The sequence below is a fragment of the Canis lupus genome, chromosome 18 (assembly GCF_003254725.2).
Source record: "Canis lupus dingo isolate Sandy chromosome 18, ASM325472v2, whole genome shotgun sequence".
Taxonomy (NCBI): domain Eukaryota; kingdom Metazoa; phylum Chordata; class Mammalia; order Carnivora; family Canidae; genus Canis; species Canis lupus.
In genome coordinates, this window is record NC_064260.1 from 45386747 (window position 1) to 45407758 (window position 21012).

A 21012-nucleotide genomic window follows, 5' to 3' on the forward strand; every position below is an offset into this window, starting at 1 on the left:
TCAGGAAGCCCTCGGGAAGCCAAGCCCACCTGGCAGCTATGCCCGTCTCTGCCAGTCTTGGGCTGCTGGCCAGCCCCGGGTGAGTGCCCACTGTTTACCTGGGTGGGGGGAACGGCAGGCCCCGCCCCACCCACCCACTGGGGCCTGAGCCAGCTCTGAGGCTACAAAAGGCTCCTGCCCACTCAGGTCCTTCTTCAGACGCTGCCCCTGGGGACCGCTCTCCTCCATCCGCAGGATGGGTGTCAGCTGGAGGAGGCTGGCCCCACTCTGGGCCCTGGTCCTCACCCTGGCCTGTGCCCGGGGCACAGGTAAGGCTCCCGCTGAGAGGCTTTCCCAGGCTGGCCGGGCCCTGCCCTGGCCTCCCTGTGGATTCCCTACATCCTGGGGCAGCTCTGGCCCGGGGAGGGCAGGAGGCAGCTCAGAGTCCTGCCCTGGCCTCCAGACGAGCTACAGCATGTCTGGGAGCGGCTCCTGGCTGCGTGGCCCCTGGCCCTCACATCTTGGGGGTTCTGGCTTGTGGGGCCGGGGAGGAGCTCTCGGGGCTGCAGGGGTCCGAGGTGGGGCAGGGACCCCTGAGGTTGGGCTGCTCCCCTGATGTGGAGAAGCAGGAACCTGGTGTCTCCAAGCCCTGGCCTGCCTTCCCAGTGAGCAGGCTGGCCTCCGGCTGACACGTCCATCCACGTGTGTTTTCCAGCTGCTCGCTGCCTCTGCCCCCTGTTCCGAGCAGGTCCTGGGGCCCCTGGGCCAGCAGAGCTGCCCACCTGACCCTGGGAGCCTCTCACCACGTGTCCCCATTGGGGCCTCAAGGCGGGGCTCCCGGGGATCTCGGGCTTGGGGGAAGGTGTCATAGTGAGGTCCATGACATGAGGAGGCAGGGAAGAGGCTCACAGACCCTCTGAGGTCCCTTACCACCAGGGTCTGCACCTTGTGGCCTCTGCGTCCCAGGGGACAGCTGGGTCCTGGGCAGGTGTTGGGGGGACTGTGCCCCAGGGGATGCTGCCTGGGCCGAGGGGGCACCGTTCCCGAGGTGCTCAGCCTCCAGCCACCGTGTGCTGGGGGGTTCCCTGGGCACCTGCGTCAGGGACAACTGTAGACAGTCCCTGCAGGGCCAGGCTGTGGGCCAGGCCACCCCTCCCGCTCCACACTCTCCCCCAGAGCCCTGGTGACGGGTCGGCTGACACGTGGCAGCCAACCCATTGCTTTTACCGTCTGATCCCCCCATGGGCTGGGTCTCCCATGTCCCAAGTGGGGAGATGTTCAGTATGAATGAAGATGGGAGATGCTGTGACAGGGCCGCCAGGCAAGCTGGGGGAGCTCACAGAGGGTCGTGGCCCTGACACGGGCAGTGTCCCCAGCCCTAAACAGACAGGACCCCCACCTGCCCCGACCCTTCCATCTGCCCATCCTTCTGTCTGTGCCCTGTCCGCCTGGCTCAGGCCCCGCATCCTCTTCTTCCCATAGGCCGGGCCCAGGACAGCTCTGCGGAACATGGCAAGTCCCAAGTCCTCCTTCCCGGCCCCCAGGTGCCTGGTGGTGAGTCGATCCCCACCTGTCAGGGCTGCCCTGCCCCACTCCCCGGGGGCCAGAGTCTGGGGGGCCGGAGGACACCTCAGTCAGTCACCTGGTCACGGTGCCCCCCTGAAGGCTGCTTGTCTCTGCATCGCAGCTTCAGACGGGCAGACAGGCGAGAGGCCCGCTGACCTCACAGCCATGTCCTCTCATCTGCCCACGACTCCTGATGTTGTGGCCACATATGCGTGCTCTTGGCCTGGGCGGGGCTGGCGGGGTGGCCTCCCCAGGTGCTTCTGTGCCACCACGCTGGGCGTGCCGCTCCAGGAGAGTCATTTCCCCAGCTGGGCTCGGGAAGGCTGGCATGTGCCCAGAACCCCAGGTGTTGTCCTGAGCCCCTGGAGTTGCCTCAGGTGTTTCTGAGACTCTGGATGCAAGGACGGTCCACGAGCAAGGAGAGTCCCGGGCCTGAGGGCTCACAGCCCCTTGGGGTGCCTGGGAGGGGAAGCTGCTGCCCCTGTGGACCTGATCCAGACTCGGAGCTGGGCCTGCAGCCAGCAGGGTTGGCGAGGGCGGTGGAGATGCCCAACTGCAGCCGACACTGGGCGGGCAGGTGCTGTGACACCGTGTCCCTGTTCCCACAGGCCACTCGCTCCACTTCCTCCCCCCGTTGCGGATGGCCCCCGTGGTTCGAGGTGAGTGAGGGTCCGTGAGGTGAGGGGGCTGGTAGCGCAGCCTGGAGGGGTCCCCATTCCCCGGAGCATCCTCCCTAGACGCCCAGCTCTTGGGTGGCAGCGTCCCTGGCGTGGGCACAGGGCAGCACTCTGAGGACCACCTCGGCCCGCAGCCCTGAACCCAGCGCACAACGGGCGAGTGTGCAGCACGTGGGGCAACTTCCACTACAAGACCTTCGACGGGGACATCTTCCACTTCCCGGGTCTGTGCAACTACGTCCTCTCTGCACACTGTGGGGCTGCCTATGAGGACTTCAACATCCAGCTCCGCCGCGGCCTCGAGTCCAACGCCACCACAGTCATCAGAGTCACCATGAAGCTCGACGGCATGGTCATCCAGCTGACCAAGAATGCCGTCCTGGCCAACGGGCAGCTGTGAGTCTGGGGGATCGTGGGGGGATGGGAGGCTGTCCCCAGGCCTCTGTGCTGGGCCCCCGGCCCCTGCAACGGTCCTCTTCCCAGGCCCTCATGATACCCGTGCTCCAGGGTCCCCTGTCCTTCTCACACCCGCTGGCACCATCCGAGGGCACAGTGGTCTTGTCCCATCTGCCTGTAGGCGCCCCCCCCATGCCTGCCTCCAGCCAAGGGTCAGAGCTCCATGGCCCATCCCTGTGAGCCCTCGGGGCCTCAGTTGGACCCTCTCTCCACAGAATTCAGCTGCCCTTCAGCCAGTCCGGGGTCCTCATCGAGCACAGCAGCAACTCCCTGAAGGTGGTGGCCAGGCTGGGCCTGGTCTTCATGTGGAGCCAGGACGACAGCCTCCTGGTGAGGCTAGGGCCCAGGGTTGGGGTGGGGGGCACTGCCAGCCCCACAGCCTCCCCAGAGAGGGAACCAAGTGCACTGGGCAAAGGTGGGTGGGCCAGTGAGGAGGGGTGGCCCAGAGGCTGGGGGAGAACTAGGATCCCCCACCCCCACCATGAGACCCCACAGGCATGCGGTGGGGAGCGCGGGGAGGGGTGGAACATCCCATACCTCGTCCGTCCTCCGCATCCTGAGATGTCTCTGTGGGGTCGGCGTCTGACATGGGCTCTCACTGCAGCTGGAGCTGGACGCCAAGTACGCCAACCAGACCTGTGGGCTGTGTGGAGACTTCAATAGCGAGCCCGTGTTCAACGAGTTCCTCTCCCATGGTAGGCCCCTCGCCATGGCTGCCCAGTGGCTCCTGGGATGTTATGGGCCCACGTCCTGGTCAGATGTCCCCAGCTTACATGCTATGCACACACACACACACACACACAGAGCTGCACACGGACACTGTAGACATGCACACAGGTACACACAGAGGCACCTGCACCATCCCCGTGCACACACGTACCCACCTGTACACTTGGCCACCAACCTTGACGCACGGCCTTTGCATGGCCTCCTGTTCCCATCATGACCACACATCCCTGTGGGGAGTGGCAGTCCCGCCTCCAATCATACCCTGTCACTGTGTCCTGGGCCTCTGGTCTTTGTGGCCAAGACGTGGCATTTCATGTGACCCACAGCAGCCCAAGTCCCCAGCCCCATCCCCTTCACCTGGCCCGTGAAGCCCATGAAGCTCACCCATAAGGCGCTTTTAGCCGTGGGGGAGTGGACCTGCGCAAGTGTCCGGTGGCCCTGGCCCGGCAGGCTGGGCTCCAAGGGCTGCCTGCCTCAGTTACCAGGCCTTAGGCCTCTGCCTGCCACCCCTTGTGGCCACTGGCTAGCCCCGCAGTGTGGAAGGTGTGTGTGGGGGTGCGGTGGACAGCCCAGGTGTCTTGGGGGATGGTGCAGAGGGGCTGGGAACCCAATGGCCTGACATCGGGCTTCCCGCAGGTGTCAAGCTCACCCCAATCCAGTTTGGGAATCTGCAGAAGATGGACGGCCCCACAGAGCAGTGTCAGGACCCTGTCCCTGTGCCCATGATGGACTGCTCACCTGGCTCTGTAAGCCCTGTAGTGAACGGGCGCCTGGAGGGGCCAGACTGGGTGGGGCTGAGTCCAGGACTCAGTGTGGACTCCCGGCTCCGCCCCCAGAGCATCTGTGAGGAGATCCTGAGCAGCAGGCTGTTCTCGGGCTGCAGCGCCCTGGTGGACGCCAGCAGCTATGTGCAGGCCTGCCGGCACGACCTCTGTGCCTGCGAGCACGCCAACCCAAGCAGCTGCATCTGCCACACACTCGCCGAGTACTCCCGCCAGTGCGCCCACGCTGGGGGGCTGCCCCTGGACTGGAGGGGCCCCGACCTCTGCCGTGAGTGCCCGAGCAGGCCCCGGCCCCGTCGTGTCCCCTGCCCTGGCCCGGAGGCGGGGGCAGGACATGACGTGGCCCCGCACTCTGCCCTGCAGCCCAGACCTGCCCCCTCAACATGCAGTATCGGGAGTGTGGCTCGCCCTGCGCCGACACCTGCTCCAACCCAGAGCACTCCCAGCTCTGCGAGGACCACTGCATGGCTGGCTGCTTCTGCCCCGAGGGTGAGAGGAGCCCCCAGCCTCGCCCGCCCCCCTAAGCCTCACACAGATGTGCTCTGGGCCCCTGGGTCTGAGGAGCCCCTGAAGGTCAGGGTGACCTTGGGCAGAGGGCCGGCCCCCTCCACCTGTCCAGTGGTGGACACAGCCTGGCACCTGCCATACTGGCCTGCCTGCTTCTGCAGGGATGGTGCTCGATGACATTGGCCAGACCGGCTGCATTCCTGCCTCCCAGTGTGCCTGTGTGTACAACGGGGCCACGTACGCTCCGGGGGCCGTCTATTCCACAGACTGCACCAACTGGTAGGACCCCAAGCCCCTGCCCTCCTGTACCCCCTGGACACATCCTAGGAAGGTTGCTCTGGGGGCCATGGCCCCATGCTGGCTGTCACCTCTCACTCGGGGCCCTGGGCATAGGCCGGTGGCTCTCCATGCAGATCCTGATGGGCCCTGGTCTGTGCAGTGATGTGGGTGGGCCTCGGCAAGACCCCTGTCCACCTGCCAGTGCGGAGGTTGGGGCTGGATGCTCCAGGGGCCGCACACACATGGGCTGTACCTGTACTCAGCACCTGCTTGAGAGGCCAGTGGAGCTGCCAAGAGGTGCCGTGCCCAGGCACCTGCTCAGTGCTGGGGGGCGCCCACTTCTCCACGTTTGACGAGAGGCGGTACACAGTGCACGGGGACTGCAGCTACGTGTTGGTCAAGGTACGGGCCCCAAGGTCCTTGCTCCCGACGGAGTGGCTTTCGGCCACGAGTCTCTGACCAGCTCACCCCCTGCCTGGGCTGCATGTAGATGCTGCGTCTGCGGCCACCCTGGGAATGTGCCCCCTAGGATCTTGGGGGGAAGGCGGGGAGGCGGGGAGGACTCCGTGGGCTGGCACCTCTGGGCAGAGGGTGAGGACCCGTGTCTGCAGCCCTGTAACAGCAGCACCTTCACTGTGCTGGCGGAGCTGCGCAAGTGTGGCCTGACAGACACTGAGACTTGTCTGAGGAGCTTGACGCTGAGCCTGGGCGGGGGACACACGGTGAGCATAGCCCTGGGGGGGCTGGGTGGGGGGCACAGTGAGAGCAGACCCGAGGGGGTGGGGGTCACAGTGAGAGCAGACCCAGGGGGTGGGGGGCAGTGAGAGCAGACCCGAGGGGTGGGGGGCACAGTGAGAGCAGACCCAGGGGGTGGGGGGCAGTGAGAGCAGACCCAGGGGGTGAGGGGCACAGTGAGAGCAGACACAGGTTGGGGGAGTCTGTGCCCCTCATGACAAGTGCCCTTTGCCCAAGCCCTTGACCCTGGCTTGGGTGGCGAGTGACCAGGGTGCAGCCTGAGGACCCTCCCACCCACGGGTTCCTGCCTGGGGAGGGCCACCGGGGTGTCCACGCCTGCCCCAACCAGGCCTGGAAGGAGGGACCAGGGCACGTCCGGTAGCTCCACTTCATTGAAGACAACTTCCCTATTTTATTTTATTGTTTATTTATTTTTGTTTTTTCTTTTTATTTTTCCATCTTCCCTATGTCATAAAATGACTTGGGTTTTTGCCAGAGAGAGTGTGTGATCCTGAGGGACACAGATAAGCTGAGCCCGGGGCGGTGCTTGGGTCGTCAGCCCCTCCTCATGTGTACCTGGGGTCCCCATGGGCAGGGGTCACGGCCTCTAGAGCCCCCCGGGGGTGCTGGTGGAGCCCCAGCCACCCTGACCCCGCCCCCTGCTCTCCCAGGTCATCACAGTCAAGGCCAGCGGGGAGGTGTTTGTGAACCAGATCTACACCCAGATGCCCATCTCAGCAGGTGAGGGCACCGCCCTGGCCCCCCAGGGTCCCGCCCCTCACAGCCCACTGAGGCCTTGACCCCTGTGTCCACAGGCAACGTCACACTCTTCAGACCCTCCACCTTCTTCATCATCGCCCAGACCAACCTGGGCCTGCAGCTGGACATCCAGCTGGTGCCCATCATGCAGGTGTTCGTGAGGCTGGGGCCCGAGCTCCGCGGGCTGACCTGCGGTAAGAGGCACCGCCGTCCCTGGGAGCCCGGAGCCCACCCGGGCTGCAGGGCTCGCGGGGCCTCACACCGCCCTCCCGGCCCCTCCCGCCCCCAGGCCTGTGCGGGAACTTCAACCAGAACCAGGCCGACGACTTCCGTGCCCTCAGCGGCGTGGTGGAGGGCACGGCCGCCGCCTTCGCCAACACCTGGAAGACCCAGGCCACCTGCCCCAACGTCAAGAACAGCTTCGAGGACCCCTGCTCCCTCAGCGTGGAGAATGGTATGTGGGTGCTGGTGACCCCTGGGGCCACAGAGGTCCCCTCTGGCCCCAAAGGAGGGATTCAGGAGGTAAACAGGCAGACCTTCCAACGCATTGCCCATTACGGCCGTGGTAACTTCTGCAAGAACAGGAACAGGGTGTTTCTGGGGCGGGGGAGGCCCGGCCTCTGCATGCCTGCCGACCTAGCAAGGGTGCTTGGGAAGGAGCCGGGACCCTGCAGGGGGCTGACCACCCGGCCCGCCGACCGCCCTGGTTCCTCTGTCCACAGAGAAGTATGCTCAGCACTGGTGCTCCCGGCTGACGGACCCCCACGGCCCCTTCGCCCAGTGCCACACTGCCGTGAACCCTGGCACCTACTATTCGGTAATCTGCGCCCACCGGCCTCAGCCCTCTGGCCATGCGGCTGCCCTCAGGAGGCGGGGGCATCTCTGCGAGGACCCAATGATGTCCCGAGGCCTCGCCTTCATCTGTGCTTCCAGCCGGGATGACATCCCCTGAGGGCTCGTGGCCCGTGGACCCTGGAGTCCAAATGGGACCCCTTAGTGGTGGCTGAGATGCTCTGGGCTCTGAGCTGGCACCTGTCCAGAGATGAGGGGCCATGGTCCTTCCAGCACCCACCTGGAGGGGGGTCAGGTGCCAAGACGGTCTGCTGAGGGCATGGGGCCCTGGCGCAGACTTGAGGAGGGGTCCTGGGGGTCTGCAGGCTCTTGGGGGATGCTCACCATGTCCTCAAGGCCCCGGCCTCTTGCGTCCATCCTCGGGGCGGAGCTCCCAGCCCAGGTGGGGGTCCCAAGAAGGACACACAGGGAGAGGAGGGGCCTGGGTGTGCGGGGGTCCCTAATGGCTCCTGCGTCCCTGTCCCTAGAACTGTATGTTCGACACGTGTAACTGTGAGAAGAGCGAGGACTGCCTGTGTGCGGCCCTGTCCTCCTACGTGCACGCCTGCGCTGCCAACGGGGTGCTGCTCAGCGGCTGGAGGGACAGCGTGTGCAGTGAGTGTCCCCCTGCACTGGAACATGTGCTGCATGGCCTCCTCCCCGCGTGGGGCTCAGAGGCCCAGAGCACCCAGCCAGCACAGCCTGGGACCCTGCGGCAAGGGGCAGGCCTGCTGTGCACAGGGGTGGGGTGTGGTGACGGCTCCCCTTCATCCTGACTGCCTCTTCCTGCCTGGCGTCCTACAGCAAAGCCCATGGCCACCTGCCCTAAGTCGCTGACCTACCAGTACCACATCGACACCTGCCAGCCCACCTGCCGGTCCCGGAGTCACGAGGACATCACCTGTGGCATCAACTTTGTCCCTGTGGACGGCTGCACCTGCCCCACTGGCACCTTCATGGATGACACGGGCAAGTGTGTGCCGCCAACCAGCTGTCCCTGCTACCACGGAGGCTCCATGGTCCCCAACGGGGAGTCGCTCCACGAGCGTGGGGCCATCTGGTAAGAGCCCCTGTCGGTTGGGCCTGGTGGGCAGGGCAGTTGGGGTGGGCAGACCCTCTGACCACCCTCTCCTCCCAGCACCTGCACGCAAGGCATGCTGACCTGCATCGGAGGCCAAGTTCCCACCCCAGGTGAGCCCGCAGAGAGGGAGGGGCTCTCATTATCTCCAAGCTTCTGGGTGACCCCCACCCCCCACCCCGTCAGTGTGTCTGGTGGGTGTGCATAGGTTTCCCTGTCTGCGGTCTGTGCCCTCTGGGCTCAGTGAGGAGGTGGTGAGCATGTGAGCACTGTGCACAAGCACACACCCCGCTGGCCGTGCCCCAAGGAGGCACAGACTCGGCTGCTGGGAAACACACTGTGTGCAGCTGTGTGTCTCAGGGCCAGCCTGGTGGGTGGTGTTTGGGGACCCCTGAATGGCCTCTTCCTCCCCAGTCTGCACCCCACCCATGGTCTACCTCGACTGTCGCAATGCCACGCCGGGGGCCACTGGGGCCGGCTGTCAGAAGAGCTGCTTCACCCTGGACATGGACTGTGTGAGTCCCCCACACCCCAGGGACCCTTCACGGGCACCTGCCGAGTGGCTGTCTCAGGCTGGTCCCTGGAAGACGGCTGACCGAGTGCTCTCCAGACTCACTGCAGGTCGTGGGAGGCGGGGGGCTCTGCTGTTGATCCCCAGCCCACTGAGCTGTGTCCCCTGTGCCCCACAGTACAGCTCCCAGTGCGAACCTGGCTGCGTGTGTCCCGACGGGCTGGTGTCCGACGGTAAAGGTGGCTGCGTCGCTGTGACAGACTGTCCCTGCGTGCACAACGAGGCCAGCTACCTGCCCGGCCAGACCATCTGGGTGGGCTGCAACACCTGGTAAGCAGGGGGGCCTTCCCTGCACCGGGTGGTGCAGCCCCAGCCCCCGAGGCCTGCTTGAAGACCCTGCCCCAGTCAGGCCCCTGCAGGGGCTCGTCCCCGACCCCAACTCCCCGCGCCCAGCCTGGGCCTGACTGGCCCTGTCCCTGCCCCTAGCACCTGTAAGAACAGGATGTGGAAGTGTACGGACGAGCCCTGCCTGGCCACCTGCGCAGTGTACGGGGACGGCCACTACCTCACCTTTGACGGGAGGCGCTACAGCTTCAGTGGGGACTGCGCGTACACGCTAGTTCAGGTACGTGGTCCCTGGGGCTCCCCAGCTGTCCCGTGGTCCTGCAGTGCTGCTTTGGGTGCCCCCCAGCCTCCTTGCTGCCGGCACAGCCTCCCCCTCTCCCCAGGACCACTGCGGCGGGAACAGCACCGCCAATGCCACCTTCCGCGTGGTCACTGAGAACGTCCCCTGCGGGACCACGGGCGTCACCTGCTCCAAGGCCATCAAGCTGTTCCTGGGGGTGAGTGGGGCTGCCAGGCGGGGATGGGGCACCCCTTGGAGCACCCCTGGGAATGTGGGGAAGGGAGCAGGGACAGGTCCGAGTGACCCCTTCCCGCACAGAGCTACGAGCTGAGGCTGAGTGGTGGCAGTGTGGAGGTGATCGAGAAGGGTGCAGGGCAGGCGGCTCCCTACTCCATCCGTCAGATGGGCATCTACCTGGTGGTGGACACTGAGGTTGGCCTGGTGTTGCTGTGGGACAGGAAGACCAGTATCTTCCTCAAACTCAGCCCTGAGTTCAAGGTAGGCCCCCACCCCCACCCCGGGATGGCCCTCCCTCGCCCTAGACCAGCTGGGCCAGCTGGGATGGGTGTGGGGTGACTGGGCAGACGCAGAGGGGGGAGTCAGCTGGCGAGCCTCGAGGGGTGGTGGGGAGGAGGCCCTTCACCGTGTCCTGGGGCTGTTGGGACACCGGCAAAACTCGCGGCTCCTTCTAATGGTTCTGGATGCCGGAAGTCCCACCAGACTGTCCCAGCGCTCACTCCCTCCAGAGCCTCTAGGCCCCAGGTGTCCCCCCAACCACTGCCTGCACAGACTGTCTTCACTGTCTGTGCCCGAATGTCCCCGGGGTCACAGGCCCTGCGCTGTCAGCCCACCCCAACCCAGGACATCCTTGTGGGAGCTGGATCCCCACCTGCAGTGGTCCTGTGTCCACGTGAGGCCGTGCTCACGGGTCAGGACTGGAGCTGGTCTTCAGGGGACACCAAGCAGCCTGTGGTGCCGTCTCGCCTGTGCCCTTGTCCCCCAGGAGGGATGCCACTGTGACCCTGTGTGCTGTGGGCAGCCACACACGGTGAAGGCAGAGAGCCCCCCTGCACGCTTGGGCCCCCCTCCTCTTGGGGACGTGAGGGCCAGGGACAGCAAATGGGGTCACAGGAGGCAGGGGAGAGCTCCGGCCCCTCCTGCACAGCCCCAGCGCTCTGTCTCCTGTGCCCCCCTCTGCAGGGCCGGGTCTGCGGGCTGTGCGGGAACTTTGACGACAATGCTGTCAATGACTTCACCACGCGGAGCCAGTCCGTGGTGGGCAGCACCCTGGAGTTTGGCAACAGCTGGAAGTTCTCCCCAGTCCTGCCCCGATGCCCCGGCCCCCAGGGACCCCTGCACCGCCAACCCCTACCGCAAGTCCTGGTCCCAGAAACAGTGCAGCATCATCAACAGCGCCACGTTCGCTGCCTGCCATGCCCACGTACGCAGCTGTTCCCCAGGGCACCCAGGGGGAGGGGACAGAGGTCGGGCACCGGCATGGCCTCCTACCCTCTTGGCCAGCCTGTGGTCGGCCCTCGGCTCCCCCTGAGCTCTGGGGGAAACCGGCCCAGGTCGGGGCACACTGCAGGCCTGACCGCCGGGTGCCCCGGGCCCCGAAACCCAAGCCTCTTCCCCTCACCCCCCAGGTGGAGCCCGCCAAGTACTACGAGGCCTGTGTGGGCGATGCGTGTGCCTGTGACTCAGGGGGCGACTGTGAATGTTTCTGCACGGCCGTGGCCGCCTACGCCCAGGCCTGCCATGATGTGGGCGTGTGCGTGTCCTGGAGGACCCCGGACATCTGCCGTGAGTATACACGATGCGTCAGGGTGGAGCGGGCCCACGGGGAGTGTGATAAGGCTGGTCACCCATGGGAAGGGAGAGGATGGTGGAGAGGAAACTGAAACGGATAGGTGTCGTCGGTGGGGAGAGGGAAGGGTGTTCTGGAACTGAGAGGGGTAAGCAGAGCCCCATCCCCACCCAACTGGAACCTGGCTGGGGGGAACGTGCCTGGGGAGCTGCTCTGGCCGTTGTCCCCCACCCCAACGGGTGGCCTCCCCAGGGGCCAGGCGCCCACGCTGCAGGTACCGCGGGCATTTGTGGCCTATGCCCTCTGAGGCCCTATCCAGGAGGTAGAGGGGAGCGAAATGGCTGGAGAACAGCCCGCGGGACTGGGTCGAAGGTCGGGGTGCAGGGGGAGCTTGTCCGGCCCGTGTGCTGTCCTGCCTGGGGCCGCTGGGTGGCTCGCTCCAGGCTGGTGCTGGGCCACTGAGCCCCCCACCTGCCTGCAGCCTTGTTCTGCGACTACTACAACCCTGAGGGCCAGTGTGAGTGGCACTACCAGCCGTGCGGGGTGCCCTGCATGAGGACCTGCCGGAACCCCAGCGGCCGGTGTCTGCACGACCTGCATGGCCTGGAAGGTAGGCTGCTGCCTTGGTGGCCAGAGGGGCGGTACTGGGGGTCCTGGGACCCTTGGCTGGGCTGGACTCTTCCCGCACCCTGAGGTGCCTTTGTGGGTGCTGTCCCATGCTGCCACCATGCTGCGGGTGAGAACTAGGGCTGGGTCTGAGCCGAGGCCATGGGGCCGAGGCGGTCAGAGAGGCAAGCTGGCTGGGACTCAGGCCTCGCTGGGCTGCAGGCTGCTACCCCAAGTGCCCGCCGGAGGCCCCCATCTTCGATGAGGACCAGATGCAGTGTGTGGCCACATGCCCAACCCCACCCCCGCCGCTGCCCTGCCGTGTCCAGGGCAAGTCCTACTGGCCAGGCTCAGCTGTGCCTTCTGAGGAGAACTGCCAGTCCTGGTGAGTCCTGGGGCAGAGGGGTGAGGAGCCGGGAGAGGGAGGGGGTTCCACTGGCTCCTGCTCTTGGGGAAAGGCCCCCCTGGCCACCTTTCCCCAGGGCCTCAGCCCTCGGGACAGGGAGGGATGGGTTGCCACAGCCTGGGGGTCCTGGGGTCCAGCTAGCCGCCTCCCTGTTGCAGGGTGGGGGTGGGCAGGGGTTGCAGTGAAGCTGAGTCATGATGCCACCCCGAGGACCCCCCAGGCAGCTGCCCTGGAGCAGAGATATCTGTCAGAATGTCTCCAGGGTGTGTTGTGTGCTAGACGCCTGCCTCCGTCACTCACTGATTGTCAGGGGCTCCCTGAGAGGGTGTGACCTCGGGCCCCATGTCCACCATTTGGGCTGAGGGGCGGCTCTGGCACAGCAAGGGTGCCTTGCACCTTCGGACTCACCTCTTCCCTCCTGCCACCAGTGTTTGCACTGAGAGCGGCGTGCAGTGTGTCTACGATGCTGAGGGTGAGCAGTGGGTGGCCTTGCTGGGGTCTGGGGTCTCAGGGTCCCCACCTTCCCCCCAGCCCCTCATGTGCCCAACCCTCCCCCCACAGCCTGTGTCTGCACCTACGACGGGTCGCACTTCCATCTGGGGGATGTCATCTACCACACCACTGACGGCACAGGCGGGTGCATCTCCGCCCGCTGCTCGGTGAACGGCACCATCGAGAGGAAGGTGTACACCTGCAGCTCCACGACCCCCGCACCGCCCACCACCTTCTCCTTCTCCACGCCTTCACTCGGTAAGGCAGACACACTGGGCACCGTGCAGGGCTGTCCTCTCCCCGAGAGTCCAGGAGGGGCCCAGGACGGGCAGCCTGCCGTCCCTGCGGCTGGGAAGGGCCAGCTTTTTCAGTCTCCCTGGAAGGATGGGCGTCCTCAGTTGTACCATCAGAGCCAGGGCTCTCAGCACAGGGCAGAGGCTTGAGTGAAGGCACCTCGGCTGGCCTCCCTTCTTTGGGGGGCATGTTAGAGCCTTATCAGAGCATCCCCCAAGAGTGCAAATTCTGCTCAGGGCATGCCTGGGGAGCCAGGTTCCCCCTAAATGAGCTCAATTCACCTCTATTCAACTGCCATGAGCTCCACACCTGCCCTGTGCCAGGATTGTCTGCACAGGTGGAGACAGTCACACAGATTGACCTGGTGAAACCTGCAAAGCAGCTGGTGGACAAGGGGACAGGGATGACAGGGACCCCAAGAGACTTAGCCCTTCCTCCTTCTCTTCTGTCCTCAGGTGTGAGCTCAATACATCCGCCCCGCACATGCCACAGATCTACCAAGAGCACAGTGCACACAAATACTCCAAGCAGTGCCCTGTCCTCCACTCTGGTCACAGCCTCTAGTCCAATGTCTCACAAAACCTCCGTCCAGCCCCATGTGACCTGTGGAGAGGAGTGCCTGTGGTCACCGTGGCTGGATGTCAGCCATCCCGGACGGGGCATTGACAGTGGTGACTTCGACACACTGGAGAACCTCCGTGCCCACGGGTACCACGTTTGCTCAGTGCCAAAGGAGGTGGAGTGCCAAGCTGAGGGTGCCCCAGAGGTGCCGCTCCAAGTCATGGGGCAGCATGTGGAGTGTAGCCCGACCGTGGGGCTGGTGTGTTACAACCGCAACCAGACATCCGGGCTCTGCTACAACTACCAGATCAGGATTCTGTGCTGCTTCCCTGGGACCTGCTCCACCTCCAGCACTCCACCTCCACCACCAGCTTCCACTCCTACACCTTCCAGGATTACAGAAATGGTGCCCACATCGGGGGTTATCAGGGTTACACCTGTGCCAACACACAACAAACCTTCCCCAGCCACTGTCACCGCAACTGGCACAACCACTCTCTCTACAACTAGCAAAACACATGCTCCAGGTACCACTACACCTACTCCAGGTACCACTACCCTTGCCCCGAGTACTCCTACACCCCTGCTGGTTACCTCTACGATTATCCCAAGTACTTTTACCCTTGCCCTGAGTACTCCTTTATCTGTCCCAGTGACCACTGTGACCATCCCAGGTACTCCTACACATGTCCCAGGTACCACCACCACCACAACAGGTACTCCTACACCTACCCAAAGTGCAACTACAACCACCCTAGGTTCTCCTACAACTGTGAAAAACACTACCTTCACTCTGAGGTCAACGCCAGCTTCAACAACCCCTGCGCCTTGTTTACAAAACTTGTGCAGCTGGACCCACTGGCTTGACGGTAGCTATCCCGAGCCTGGTATAAACGGTGGGGATTTTGACACTTTTCCTAATTTGAGAGCCACAGGATATAAATTCTGTGAAAAACCCAGCAATGTGGAATGCAGGGCGGCATTCTTCCCAAACATCCCACTGGATGAGCTGGGGCAGGATGTGATTTGTGACAAGAGTGTGGGGCTGATGTGCCTGAATAAGAATCAGTTTCCTCCAATCTGCTATAACTATGAAATCCGCATCCAGTGCTGTGAGTTGGTGGATGTGTGCACAAGCACAACATCTCCTGTGACAGCTGAGAATACACACACCACCCCAAGGACAACCCAGACTCATACGCAGCTTACCTCAACTACTGGAATTCCTTTGTCTCCCACACAACACAGTGAGGTCAGCTCAACGCAAGTGCACTCTTCAACCAGCAATGTGCTCAGCACAAATTTGGTCTCTGTACCCACAACTATCAACTGCCAGCCACGATGCACGTGGACCAAGTGGTTTGACGTGGACTTCCCATCCCCGGGGCCCCATGGAGGAGACGTGGAAAGCTTCAGCAACATCATGAGAAGGGGAGAGAAAATCTGCCGCCGGCCAGAATACATCACACAGCTGGAGTGCCGAGCTGAGAGCCACCCTGAGGTCAGCATCGACAAGCTGGGCCAGGTGGTGCAGTGCAACCTCACCAAGGGGCTGGTGTGCCGGAACCGGGACCAGAAGGGCAATGTCGGGATGTGTCTTAACTATGAGGTCCGTGTGCTGTGCTGTGAGACCCCAGAGGGGTGTCCTCACACCAAAACTGTCACAGTGTCTCACACCCCAAGTGTGAGCACCAGTAGTCTAAAAGAGACCACCACTCACCTGGTGACATCCCACTCAACATCTGTGCCAACAGCCAGCCCAAAAAGTGTGTCAACAACAACCTCAACCTCTATGCCAACAACAGGCCGAACATCTGGGCCAGAAACCAGCTCAACCTCCGTGCCAACAACTGCCCCAACCTCTGTGCCAACAACGAGCTCAACTTCTGTGCCTCCATCCAGCCCAACGTCTGTGCCAAAAACCAGCTCAACCTCTGGGCCAACAACAGGCCCAACAACAGTTCCAACAACCAGTTCAACTACTGTGCCAACGACTGGCCCAACCTCTGTGCCAACAACCAGCTCAACTTCTGTGCCAACAACTGGCCCAACAACAGTTCCAACAACCAGTTCAACTACTGTGCCAACAACTGGCCCAACCTCTGTGCCAACAACGAGCTCAACTTCTGTGCCTCCATCCAGCCCAACATCGGTGCCAGAACCCAGCTCAACCTCTGGACCAACAACAGGCTCCACAACAGTTCCAACAACTGCCACAACCTCTGTGCCAACAACTGCCCCAACCTCTGTGCCAACAACGAGCTCAACTTCTGTGCCTCCATCCAGCCCCACGTCTGTGCCAGAAAGCAGCTCAACCTTTGGGCCAACAACTGGCCCAACAACAGTTCCAACAACCAGTTCAACTACTGTGCCAACAACTGGCCCAACCTCTGTGCCAACAACGAGCTCAACTTCTGTGCCTCCATCCAGCCCAACATCGGTGCCAGAACCCAGCTCAACCTCTGGACCAACAACAGGCTCCACAACAGTTCCAACAACTGCCACAACCTCTGTGCCAACAACTGCCCCAACCTCTGTGCCAACAACGAGCTCAACTTCTGTGCCTACATCCAGCCCAACAACTGTGCCAACAACGAGCTCAACTTCTGTGCCTCCATCCAGCCCAACATCTGTGCCAAAAACCAGCTCAACCTCTGGGCCAACAACAGGCCCAACAACAGTTCCAACAACCAGCTCAACTTCTGTGCCAACAACTGGCCCAACAACAGTTCCGACAACCAGTTCAACTACTGTGCCAACGACTGGCCCAACCTCTGTGCCAACAAAGAGCTCAACTTCTGTGCCTCCATCCAGCCCAACGTTTGTGCCAGAAAGCAGCTCAACCTCTGGGCCAACAACCGGCCCAACCACAGTTCCAACAACCAGTTCAACTACTGTGCCAACAACTGGCCCAAACTCTGTGCCAACAACGAGCTCAACTTCTGTGCCTCCATCCAGCCCAACATCGGTGCCAGAACCCAGCTCAACCTCTGTGTCTACCACAGCCCCAAGATCTGTGCCAGCAACCAGCTCAACCCCTATGTCAACAACCCGCCCAATACCTGTGCCAACAACTAGGTCAACCTCTGTGCCTACAACCAGCCCCACATCTGTGTCCACAGTCAGCACCACCTCTGTGCCAAGAAGCAGCTCAATTTCTGTGCCAATAACCAGCCCAACCTCTGTGCCAACAACCAGCCCAATCTCTGTGCCAAAAACCACCAAAACCACTGTGCCAAAAACCAGCCCAACATCTATGCCAACAACTAGCTCAACATCTGTGCCAGCCACCAGTCCAACATCTGCACCAAAAACCAGCTCAGCCTCTGTGCCAACAACCAGTGCGACCACTGTGCCAACAACCAGCCTCACATCTCTACCAGCAAGCAGTCCAACGTCTCTGCCAAAAACTACCACAATGTCTGCTCCTACAACCAGCACAATCCCTGTTCTCACATCTGAGACAACTCACTCCCCATATGTGACTGTCACTTGCCAGCCACAATGCACGTGGACCAAGTGGTTTGATGTGGACTTCCCATCCCCAGGGCCCCATGGAGGAGATGCGGAAACCTTCTGCAACATCAAGAAAAGAGGAGAGAAAATCTGCCGCCGGCCTGAATACATTGCACAGCTGGAGTGCCGGGCTGAGAGCCACCCTGAGGTCAGCATCGACAAGCTGGGCCAGGTGGTGCAGTGCAACGTCACCAAGGGGCTGGTGTGCCGGAACCGGGACCAGAAGGGCAATGTCGGGATGTGTCTCAACTACGAGGTCCGTGTACTGTGCTGTGAGACCCCAGAGGGGTGTCCTCACACCAAAACTGTCACAGTGTCTCACACCCCAAGTGTGAGCACCAGTAGTCTAAAAGAGACCACCACTCACCTGGTGACATCCCACTCAACATCTGTGCCAACAGCCAGCCCAAAAAGTGTGTCAACAACAACCTCAACCTCTATGCCAACAACAGGCCGAACATCTGGGCCAGAAACCAGCTCAACCTCCGTGCCAACAACTGCCCCAACCTCTGTGCCAACAACGAGCTCAACTTCTGTGCCTCCATCCAGCCCAACGTCTGTGCCAAAAACCAGCTCAACCTCTGGGCCAACAACAGGCCCAACAACAGTTCCAACAACCAGTTCAACTACTGTGCCAACGACTGGCCCAACCTCTGTGCCAACAACCAGCTCAACTTCTGTGCCAACAACTGGCCCAACAACAGTTCCAACAACCAGTTCAACTACTGTGCCAACAACTGGCCCAACCTCTGTGCCAACAACGAGCTCAACTTCTGTGCCTCCATCCAGCCCAACATCGGTGCCAGAACCCAGCTCAACCTCTGGACCAACAACAGGCTCCACAACAGTTCCAACAACTACCACAACCTCTGTGCCAACAACTGCCCCAACCTCTGTGCCAACAACGAGCTCAACTTCTGTGCCTACATCCAGCCCAACAACTGTGCCAACAATGAGCTCAACTTCTGTGCCTCCATCCAGCCCAACATCTGTGCCAAAAACCAGCTCAACCTCTGGGCCAACAACAGGCCCAACAACAGTTCCAACAACCAGCTCAACTTCTGTGCCAACAACTGGCCCAACAACAGTTCCGACAACCAGTTCAACTACTGTGCCAACGACTGGCCCAACCTCTGTGCCAACAACGAGCTCAACTTCTGTGCCTCCATCCAGCCCCACGTCTGTGCCAGAAAGCAGCTCAACCTCTGGGCCAACAACTGGCCCAACAACAGTTCCAACAACCAGTTCAACTACTGTGCCAACAACTGGCCCAAACTCTGTGCCAACAACGAGCTCAACTTCTGTGCCTCCATCCAGCCCAACATCGGTGCCAGAACCCAGCTCAACCTCTGGACCAACAACAGGCTCCACAACAGTTCCAACAACTGCCACAACCTCTGTGCCAACAACTGCCCCAACCTCTGTGCCAACAACGAGCTCAACTTCTGTGCCTACATCCAGCCCAACAACTGTGCCAACAACGAGCTCAACTTCTGTGCCTCCATCCAGCCCAACATCTGTGCCAAAAACCAGCTCAACCTCTGGGCCAACAACAGGCCCAACAACAGTTCCAACAACCAGCTCAACTTCTGTGCCAACAACTGGCCCAACAACAGTTCCGACAACCAGTTCAACTACTGTGCCAACGACTGGCCCAACCTCTGTGCCAACAAAGAGCTCAACTTCTGTGCCTCCATCCAGCCCAACGTTTGTGCCAGAAAGCAGCTCAACCTCTGGGCCAACAACCGGCCCAACCACAGTTCCAACAACCAGTTCAACTACTGTGCCAACAACTGGCCCAAACTCTGTGCCAACAACGAGCTCAACTTCTGTGCCTCCATCCAGCCCAACATCGGTGCCAGAACCCAGCTCAACCTCTGTGTCTACCACAGCCCCAAGATCTGTGCCAGCAACCAGCTCAACCCCTATGTCAACAACCCGCCCAATACCTGTGCCAACAACTAGGTCAACCTCTGTGCCTACAACCAGCCCCACATCTGTGTCCACAGTCAGCACCACCTCTGTGCCAAGAAGCAGCTCAATTTCTGTGCCAATAACCAGCCCAACCTCTGTGCCAACAACCAGCCCAATCTCTGTGCCAAAAACCACCAAAACCACTGTGCCAAAAACCAGCCCAACATCTATGCCAACAACTAGCTCAACATCTGTGCCAGCCACCAGTCCAACATCTGCACCAAAAACCAGCTCAGCCTCTGTGCCAACAACCAGTGCGACCACTGTGCCAACAACCAGCCTCACATCTCTACCAGCAAGCAGTCCAACGTCTCTGCCAAAAACTACCACAATGTCTGCTCCTACAACCAGCACAATCCCTGTTCTCACATCTGAGACAACTCACTCCCCATATGTGACTGTCACTTGCCAGCCACAATGCACGTGGACCAAGTGGTTTGATGTGGACTTCCCATCCCCAGGGCCCCATGGAGGAGATGCGGAAACCTTCTGCAACATCAAGAAAAGAGGAGAGAAAATCTGCCGCCGGCCTGAATACATTGCACAGCTGGAGTGCCGGGCTGAGAGCCACCCTGAGGTCAGCATCGACAAGCTGGGCCAGGTGGTGCAGTGCAACGTCACCAAGGGGCTGGTGTGCCGGAACCGGGACCAGAAGGGCAATGTCGGGATGTGTCTCAACTACGAGGTCCGTGTACTGTGCTGTGAGACCCCAGAGGGGTGTCCTCACACCAAAACTGTCACAGTGTCTCACACCCCAAGTGTGAGCACCAGTAGTCTAAAAGAGACCACCACTCACCTGGTGACATCCCACTCAACATCTGTGCCAACAGCCAGCCCAAAAAGTGTGTCAACAACAACCTCAACCTCTATGCCAACAACAGGCCGAACATCTGGGCCAGAAACCAGCTCAACCTCCGTGCCAACAACTGCCCCAACCTCTGTGCCAACAACGAGCTCAACTTCTGTGCCTCCATCCAGCCCAACGTCTGTGCCAAAAACCAGCTCAACCTCTGGGCCAACAACAGGCCCAACAACAGTTCCAACAACCAGTTCAACTACTGTGCCAACGACTGGCCCAACCTCTGTGCCAACAACCAGCTCAACTTCTGTGCCAACAACTGGCCCAACAACAGTTCCAACAACCAGTTCAACTACTGTGCCAACAACTGGCCCAACCTCTGTGCCAACAACGAGCTCAACTTCTGTGCCTCCATCCAGCCCAACATCGGTGCCAGAACCCAGCTCAACCTCTGGACCAACAACAGGCTCCACAACAGTTCCAACAACTACCACAACCTCTGTGCCAACAACTGCCCCAACCTCTGTGCCAACAACGAGCTCAACTTCTGTGCCTACATCCAGCCCAACAACTGTGCCAACAATGAGCTCAACTTCTGTGCCTCCATCCAGCCCAACATCTGTGCCAAAAACCAGCTCAACCTCTGGGCCAACAACAGGCCCAACAACAGTTCCAACAACCAGCTCAACTTCTGTGCCAACAACTGGCCCAACAACAGTTCCGACAACCAGTTCAACTACTGTGCCAACGACTGGCCCAACCTCTGTGCCAACAACGAGCTCAACTTCTGTGCCTCCATCCAGCCCCACGTCTGTGCCAGAAAGCAGCTCAACCTCTGGGCCAACAACTGGCCCAACAACAGTTCCAACAACCAGTTCAACTACTGTGCCAACAACTGGCCCAAACTCTGTGCCAACAACGAGCTCAACTTCTGTGCCTCCATCCAGCCCAACATCGGTGCCAGAACCCAGCTCAACCTCTGGACCAACAACAGGCTCCACAACAGTTCCAACAACTGCCACAACCTCTGTGCCAACAACTGC

At 61.5% G+C, this 21012-nt stretch overlaps 1 protein-coding gene across 1 annotated transcript in view; it reads left to right on the forward strand.

Moving 5' to 3' along the window:
- Positions 1–210: 210 nt before the first annotated feature.
- The window catches only part of MUC5AC (mucin 5AC, oligomeric mucus/gel-forming), a 30278-nt gene continuing 9476 nt past the window's right edge, over positions 211–21012 (forward strand). Inside the window, 32 exon segments of the mRNA XM_049096253.1 lie at positions 211–308; positions 1462–1533; positions 2154–2204; positions 2357–2618; positions 2894–3008; positions 3283–3373; positions 4044–4153; positions 4244–4457; positions 4553–4678; positions 4858–4975; positions 5239–5377; positions 5587–5697; positions 6382–6451; positions 6526–6663; positions 6759–6923; positions 7192–7286; positions 7789–7915; positions 8105–8360; positions 8439–8491; positions 8793–8893; positions 9068–9219; positions 9376–9514; positions 9618–9731; positions 9833–10012; positions 10715–10834; positions 10836–10955; positions 11161–11317; positions 11803–11931; positions 12150–12312; positions 12762–12805; positions 12895–13083; positions 13575–20874. Coding sequence (XP_048952210.1) covers positions 236–308; positions 1462–1533; positions 2154–2204; positions 2357–2618; positions 2894–3008; positions 3283–3373; positions 4044–4153; positions 4244–4457; positions 4553–4678; positions 4858–4975; positions 5239–5377; positions 5587–5697; positions 6382–6451; positions 6526–6663; positions 6759–6923; positions 7192–7286; positions 7789–7915; positions 8105–8360; positions 8439–8491; positions 8793–8893; positions 9068–9219; positions 9376–9514; positions 9618–9731; positions 9833–10012; positions 10715–10834; positions 10836–10955; positions 11161–11317; positions 11803–11931; positions 12150–12312; positions 12762–12805; positions 12895–13083; positions 13575–20874 — 11294 coding nt within the window. The 5' untranslated portion in view covers positions 211–235.